This window comes from Harpegnathos saltator, unplaced genomic scaffold (assembly GCF_003227715.2).
Source record: "Harpegnathos saltator strain DR-91 unplaced genomic scaffold, Hsal_v8.6 scaffold699, whole genome shotgun sequence".
NCBI lineage: Eukaryota > Metazoa > Arthropoda > Insecta > Hymenoptera > Formicidae > Harpegnathos > Harpegnathos saltator.
The window spans coordinates 1-8,623 of record NW_020230536.1 but is presented as its reverse complement, the minus strand read 5'-3'; the positions used below and the strand labels follow the sequence as shown (position 1 = coordinate 8,623).

The 8,623-nt window shown below is 54.7% G+C and overlaps 1 protein-coding gene across 1 annotated transcript; it reads left to right on the top strand.

Annotated features, from left to right (window-relative positions):
- Positions 1–5,452: 5,452 nt before the first annotated feature.
- On the top strand, positions 5,453–6,161 carry LOC112590032 (vacuolar protein sorting-associated protein 4-like; the record flags this gene model as incomplete). Its single annotated transcript, XM_025305472.1, has 1 exon — positions 5,453–6,161. A coding segment is annotated over exon 1 (709 nt), but the record flags the coding sequence as incomplete, so codon positions are not given.
- Between the last annotated feature and the right edge of the window lie 2,462 nt (positions 6,162–8,623).

Here is an 8,623-nt window from a genome sequence, read left to right as displayed (position 1 = left end):
CGTGCCTCTTAGGAGAGCCTCCAAGACATCTTTGTTAATTTGACGCAAAGAGGAAAAGTGTCTCTGAGCGACCGTGCCACCACGGACAACGGTCGTCTCGCATAAGAGCCTCTTCCTACGCTCCTTCAGAGCCTTTGCCTTGTGCTATTCAAAATCTGGAAGATTTCTTAGGAAACTTGCCAGAACATCCACGGTGTTTTATAATACTCAAAGTGTGCGGATAAGTCGACTCCCCGCTCGAGTTGTGCCGTGGCTAGAGTGGTCCCAACAGTACTGAGAGTATTCTGGAATAAAAAAGCCTGTTCTTTGAGATTTCTCTGCAAAAGTCTGAGCTACTGAAATAAATAGTAAGTATATAATATTTTAATGCACAACACTCACATACACCGCGTTTCGCGCAAGTGAAATACAATCGCGATCTAAGCCTTAGGAACATTGTTACGCGAGTGAACCAGTGACGTTTCACCATACGCCAAGTCGAATTATTTAACAGATACCATAGCGTCACGCTGAAATTTTCGTTCATGTCGGTTCGTAACTGCCTTACATAAGGACCATTCATTATAATCCGAATAATGTATTATCTACGTTTAGTTTGTCAAACCGCTCTTAGAATTTCGTTCCGATTTCCTTAGGATACGCTATACAAGCTAGTATATATATAAAGAGAGAGAGAGACAATCTTCAGATTCTTCTTTTTCTAAATCGTGATTACGAAACCCCAGTGTCTGTCAACGCAGTGAACTACGCTCACACACTTATTATTCCCTTTCCATTCCTCCTTGCGGGCGCATGACATCGGTGCTAAGCACAGGGTTACGCGCGCACGGCATCGGTGCCAAGCACAGAGCCGTATTAGTATAGTCAGAATCCTTATCAGCAGTGGCATCCCACCACTCTGACATCGTCTCCAGGCGGATTCTTTACGCCGGAGACTCTGCTTTGAAAATCTGCTTACTCCAACCTCCTAGGCCTTCACCTCGTTAATAGACATTGAATAAAAATAAAAATTACAATTATCTCGTAACAAGGACTCACAGAGACGTTCCTTCATGTTAGCCTTCTATCTATCTCTCTCATTAGCTATTTTAGTTATAAGACATTTATATGCCTTTATAATTTCATGTATAATTATGTACTTGATATAATATTCCCACTGTTTCCACTGTAACCTGCACTTGCACATATAAAATATACTGCGTTCTGCTATTACCATTATCCGTAAAGACTATTCTATATTAAACAATCAAATTACTAAGGTTTCAGATTAATAATATTTTTACAATCTCATTGTTTATTTAGACGAAAGTATATTCTTAATAACGACAAGATCTTGACATTATCCATTATAAAAGCTGGAATAATATAAATCATTTCATGAAGTGCATCCTTCCCCACCCACATATATATGTATATGCATTTATTGAATTGTAACTGATTTTATTGTGTATGTGTAGACGTGTGCCATTGCATCGGCATACGCCTTAATTACCTCACTGTGTTACTTGCTATTGTACAATTCCATTAAAATCACCGATTCTCTTGTACAACGAACATATGCCATTGCATCGGCATACAATTCTTCAATATTTTCTACTAAGCATTTTAATTTTATGCAGCATCCTTGTTTTATCGGCAGCTTTTTTCCTCTTATTCGAACATTTTCTTGAAAGGAAGATATTAAGCATTCATAAATCTTTGTCCTTTTTATTCAGTTACTTAAATCAATTGGTGCCATAACATCTCTTGCCAGCGGAATTTATAGTTCATTAACCATTAAATCTGAATCTTACATTATTAAGCATAGATCTTGCTCACTTTTAGGGAAGCGCCTTACTGGAGCTACCCGCCTCTATCCTTGTCCAGACTGAGGAGCGCCTTACGGGTGCCTCTCGGCTCAAGCATCCTATCCATCCCGTCCAACTCATAAGACCACCCCTTTTCCATCAAGATCAGGAAATTTAACTTGTGAATTAATAACCTGTACAGTGCTTAGCATCCTTCAATCTCAGGGGCGCAGCTGACAGCCGCCACCCGCCTCAATTATCCTTCTCCTACAATCCGCATAACCTAACCCTGCCAAAGCATGGTAGTAAGCATTAATTATTAGTACTTTTACAGTACTCTGGCAACGGATAACTAAAGTCACAAGAGTCTTTTTCACTCAATAATGAATTTTATCAATTGCTATTTTAACTTGTCCGACCAAAAATGTTATTCTTAAACTCAATCCGTTAGATGCCAAATAAACATCGCGGGGGCGTTAAACAGAAGGCAAGGCACCTACGTAAGGAAGCTTGCCGACGAGCGGCCCTGTTGTCTGAACACATGGACCCCACCAAACCCCGTATAATACAAGATATCACGGGGCACGATCTAGTTCCTCCATCGTACATCAAGTTTTTATTACAAAACAGACTCATAAGCACATTTAAATACGCTCCACGTCCATTACATTCCACACAAAGACACTTCATTCCGGATTCGCATTCTTTACCAAGCTCTTACAGGGCTCACACGCGCAACCCTCGGCTGGTTAAACAGCGTTCGACGACAGAAACTCTAGACATAGAATTGATAGATTTAACACAGGACGACACTTTCAACAACAAGACAGCCACCTACATTTACCAACTGGAGTCCTATTCTCTCACTGGAACTCCTCGCAAATTACCGTACCACCTTCATTACTTCCACCGGGCAGGATAACTGTACATTTTCTCAACACTTCACTGTAACTCATTACTAGCAGCTATATAATGTAAACCACATTTGTATTCATTAATTATATAACTATAAGTATTATCACTCATTTATATCACACTTTTAACTATCATATTGTCTCACTGTTAAATAAACAATTGTTTAGTCTCTATTCCTATCAATAGCCATAATCTTTATATCACCTACAATCACCATATTTCCCCCTTTCACCATCTGTCCGGAAAAGCTCTCGGCATCCCAGGCAGTGCCGGTGTAAGCAGGTAGGCCTAAATAAATAGAGAGCAGGCGGATCACGATCCCTAGGGAGACGCGAGACGTTACAGGAGACAAACGCGCGACGCCTCTGCGCGCGAAACGAACGCCATCGCTCGAGCGAACGACGAATTGCGCGAAATCGACGCGCTGTTCGATGAGCACTGTCGACCCGACGAGAGAGTTCGGTCCGGCGCCGACGACGACGACGAACGTTCGTTGCGGCGAGATCAGCGAGGCGTTTTGGCGTGCGTGGCGCGTTCGTCGCTCGTGCGACGTTTGTGTCGCGAATTGTCGTCCGTCGGGACGGTCGCCGCTTCCGACGACGACACCTTGACGACGCCGGTGTTGCGACTGCGAGCGTTGTGCTCGCGGGTATTCACGGCTAGCATCCGCTTGGACGAGCGCCTCTGGCTGTCCCAATCGCGCGCAGCCGCGGCCTCGCTGAGCACCAAGTTATGACTGACGATCGACGACGCGGACGACGCGACGGCCGCGACCGACCGAATCGGCGCGTATCGTTACGACGACGGGACGAGTACCGACGATCGCGACGTCGCGGTAGACGACACGCCGTCGGCGTGGCTGCAACTGTTGACGCTGTTCGAGCGCGGTGACGAGGTGTCGGGTCACGTCGACGAGAGAGCTGCGACGTGTCGATTCGCGACTCTGCGCTCGCAGGTCTCGTGCGAGTACGACCTGCGCGACTGCGTCACACTGCTGATCGAGCGCGAACGTATGTTGCGCGACGGACGCTCGAGGTGAGCGCGTCCGCCGGCGAGCGACTCGCTCATCTGCGCGACGAGGTGGCGCGATCGCGCGCCGAACGCGACGCTCTGCGCGACACATTGGCTCGATCGTGCGAAGCCGCGAACGCGGAGGATCGCGAGATATCGATGGAGCGCAACACGGCGCGCGAATTGCGCGCGGTCAACGAGGCGCTGAACGTGCGCAATTCGCGCAACCGCTCGGTAAACGAGGAATCCTATTCTCGCACGAGCGCACGTCGCTCCAGCGAAAATAGAATACCTATTTCGCGCGATCGCTCGGTCGATCGCGCGTTTTTAGGATCCGTCCGAGGATCCGCGCGCCACCACCGTTTCCGTCAAATCGAGCGAAAACACGGTGATTCGAGCTTCTTTGACGAGCATTAGGATCCATCGAGGATCCTCGAGACGGCACATATTTTTCGTACCTCGCGCGAAAATCCGCTCGCGACACCTATTTCTCACGACTCGCGCGATAATGGGATCCGCTCGCGAACGGATCGCGGAGCGCGTTTCCGCGCGAGCCGCGAGAAAACAGGTGCCGCGATCGCGCGCGATCGGAACCTCGTCAGCACGCCTCGTTCGTTCGAACCGAGGACTCCACGATCCGCAGAGCCTCGACGGTGGACGGGCGATCGGAGAACGGCGCCGAGGCGCAACAATCGGCGAAGCGCAATCCAATCCGATCGGCCAGCGACATGCTCGGGTACGGCGACGGCCAGCGCGTCGCGTCGAGATCGCACGCGCGATCGCACCGACCGCGCACGCCGATCTCAACGGCGTGAGTGGTGCGTTCGAAGTCGGCGATCTCGCGCCACAGCTCGGTCGCGTTGTCTATCTCGACGTAACGACAGCGCTCTCGGTACTCGTCGTCACCGCCGTCGTCGTACGCGTGCCGCAGCTCGACCAGATCGTTGAGCACGGCGAACGCGCCGCCGCAGTCGCACGCCGACCCGTTCCCGGCTCTCCTCGCTAGCGGTCTTCGACGCGTCACCGAACGCACCATCGCGTCGTAAGCGTCTCGACCGAGCTCGCGCGACCAATCGGCGATGGTCGCGACATCGGCCGTCGACGTCGGCGGCCAATGTCGCTCTCGGATTCGATACGGAACCACGCTCTCATATCGGCCCATGTCGATGACGTAGGAGTACCACAGCGAGTAACGGCGCAACAACCCGGCGTAAACGCGCACGCGAGACGTCAGTACGTCTCGCGTGCGCAGAAGCGTTTCGCGTCTGCTTCGCGCGGCGGTCAGTTCCTCCAGAGCCGAGGTGAATTCGTGATTGCGCGATCGCTTCAGCGCGTCGCATCGAGACATTATGGCGCGCAACTCGACGGCCAGGCGTTCCGCGGCCTCGTCTTCTCGGTCGTCGTCGTCTTCGTCGTCCGTCGACGCACGCGACGCAGAGGTCGTGTCGACGTCAGCCACACCGCCCTCAGTCAACAGCATGAGCGCTTCGCTGGTCGGGCATCGCTCCAACGTGGCGCGCAGATCCGACTCCGCACTCAACGCGATGTCGAACGCGTCCGAATCGTTCGCTCCCGTGGTGGTCATGTCCATTGCGCGAAGCGTCCGAAACACCGGTTTCAGCGCGTCGTCGCGCGCCACCACGAGTCGCTGCCGGGAGGTCCGGAGCTCCGCGAATTCGCGCTGTCTACCACGTTCCGCGAAATTGGCCACCGCCTGCATACCGTCGACGATCTCGCTCATGATCAGATTCGCTCGATTCGCCACGCGTTCCCCATTCCAATCGAACGTTCCCTTGGACGACGCGCGCGACACCGGCGACTCTGCGGACGCCGACGCCGATCCGCGCGTGCACACCGACGGACTGTACGAATACATACCGCACGAGAGTCTGAACGTCTCGCTGAGCGATCTGTCGGGCTACGAGGAGCAGCACGCGGAGTTACTGAACGCCTATTTCGTGATCAACGACGAGCCGGAGAGCGCCCTGTTGGCGGACGAGACGATGGAGCGACGACCGAGCACGCGGGCCGGTGCGAACGTGATTCTGTACGGACCACTGGGCACCGGTAAAACCGCGGCCGTTCGAGCAGTGGCCCGGTCGCTCGGTTTGAATCTGGCGTTCGTCAACGCGGAGAACCTGCTGTCGGCCTACCGCTCGGAGACCGAGAAGAACCTGCGCTCGCTGTACTGGAAGATGCACGCTCTCGTTCGCAACACCGGTCGCAACGTGGTGCTGCTGCTGGACGAGGTAGACGGACTGGTGAAGAATTGCAGCGGTGCCGTGACCAGCGGCGAGTACAGTCTGCTCACGAGATTTCTCACGATTCTCGAACCGAACGACGGGACGGACAATTACGGAGTGTTCAGCTTCTTCACGACCAACTGTCTCAGCAATCTGGACGACGCGTTTCGTCGTCGGTGCGCCGCCATGTTCATGGGTTACGTGGGTACGCGAGAGGCCACGATGCGATTGTTCAACGCTTTTCTGCACCGATCGATCGACTACGCCACGCGAGGCACCAGATTCGGGACTACGAATCGGAGATTCGTCGAACGTGTCGTCATTGGGTGCCCGGAAACTTCGCGCGCTTCAAACGCACGATCGTGGAACCGTCGCGCCTGCGTCGTTACTTCGAACGATCCGACACCACGTACGAGGACTTTGTGACCGAACGCCTGGCGACGCGAGGCAACGACGACGCCGCCGTCGGTGACGGTCGTGACGATCGAGAAATACGCGTGAGTCTGCCGTTGCTATCGTACACCGAGATACTGGCGCACGCGGCGCGTTACGAACCGGTGACACCGCTCGACAAGTACGGCGAGTACGATCCGCGGTACGGTGCGACGGGACGGGAACGATGACCAGGATAGGTGAACCTGTAGCGGGAAAATAATAAACGACTCGTAGTGGATACTGACGCATAGGTGCAATCGTTTAATCGACCTCTTTCCTTCAAGTGCATGTGCATACAAGTGCATATATATACGTGCATGCATCACGAAAAAACGCAAAGAGATACGGCGCGCGAACGCGCGCTCAATCATCGAGGTATGTGTGACGCGGCGCGAGAGCCGCCGCTACGAAGCGATCGTAGCGGTAGTCCGGATGAGTTTCGTTTCGCGTATATTTCTCCAGAGCGAACACCTCGGATCGAGTTCGCACGTTCGAAACGTTCTCGGCCGAATCGCGGGACTCGGCGACAGGGTTGAATCGCGAGCCGCGCTGACACTCGACGATCCTCGGTTTCGCTCGGTACAACTCGCTCGAGCGTCGACGGTTCCGTAACGGCGACGGTCGTCGCGAGTGACGGTCGTCACGTCGAACCGCGGACGAGGGACGCGGGTGTCGGTAGCGCAACGATCCTTCGCGGTGGCGATCGACGGACATCCGGCCCCATGGCGAATCGTGCACTGTGGCGTTTGTTCCTTCAAGCGTGCGTTGACCGGCCATCTGGCACGTACGTACGATCGAGAGTCGACGATTTTTTCCATCTCGTCGCGGACGCTCCTGGCTCTACGATGAGACGGATATCGCGATCGCTGGACGACGACGTCGCACCGCGCGAACATCGAGGAACGAGATCGCGCGGTCGGAACGCGCGAACACAGCGGAACCTCTCGTGAGCGAGTCGTTCCGCGGAAGCGATCGCTCGCATCGTTCGCTAACGATGAACGCTCTTGCGTGTGTGTGTGTACGCAGATGTCGAACGCGAGACGCGGCGACCGAGAGGCGCCGTCGTCAAGCTTCGGGACGCGACGTCGGGACCGACGATGGCGGCGGTGACGATGGCGACAGCGACAGCTGCGACAACGGAGACGGCGCCGACGCAAGCGAGGACGACGTCGTCGATCGTCGCGCGGTCGCGATCGATCGTCGGCGCTTGCGCACCCCCGATCCACTCGATCGGGGATACCACAGTCGCACCAGAGTCACTACTCTGGTGCGACTGTGGTATCGCTGCGACGGTAACGTGAGACGCGTCATGTCGCTCTGGAGACGGTCGCGCGATCGCGACCCCGACGGGAACGACGCGCCGAGTCGTCGGCGTTCGGTGTGCAGTCGCACCGTTCTAGCCACGGTGCGACGTTTTCGCGAGCTGGGCAGCGTGCGCGATCGACCGCGACCCGGTCGGCCGTGCAGTGTGCGCACCGATGCTACTATAGAGCGAGTGCGCGACAGCGTGTCGCGCGAACCTATGCTCTCGACGAAAAAAATGTTCGCGGGCACTGAATCTGTCGCGCTTCTCTCTCATGCGCATTCAGCGACTGGATCTGCGCGTGCGGGTGTACAAGGTGCAACTGGCGCACACATTGACGCAGCCCGACATGGAGCAACGACTCGCGGTTTCGCGGCGTTTTCCCTGCTACAGGTCGCGCGCGATCGTTCGTTCGTGCATCGTCCTCATAATGGGCGACGAGGCGCATTTCGATTTCTCCGGTGTTCAATCGGCAGAACGTGCGGTTCTGGGGCGCGCAGAATCCGCGATTGTGGCGACCGCAAAGCGCGCACTGCGTGCGCGTTACCGTGTGGTGCAGGGTATCCAGCAGCGGCGTTCTCGGCCCGTACTTCTTCGAGGATGCGGCGACGCGACGCAGCGCGAAGCGTCACCGGCGAGCGGTATCGCGAGATGATCGAGAATTACGTGGTGCCGCTGCTTCGAGACGATCGTCGTTACGATCGCGTCGGCATCGCCAGACGACGGTCGGTGGTGTTGGTGGTGGCATAGCAGGACAGGCCACCGCGCACCGCTCGGGACAACATGGCGGCGTTGCGTCCGCGTCTTCGGTCCGAATCGTCTGATCTCTCGCGGCTCCCATCGCCGCCGCGATCGCCCGATCTCTCGGCGGCCGATTACTTTCTCTGGGGCTATCTGAAGGATCGCGTGTACGGCGATCGCGTCGAGCA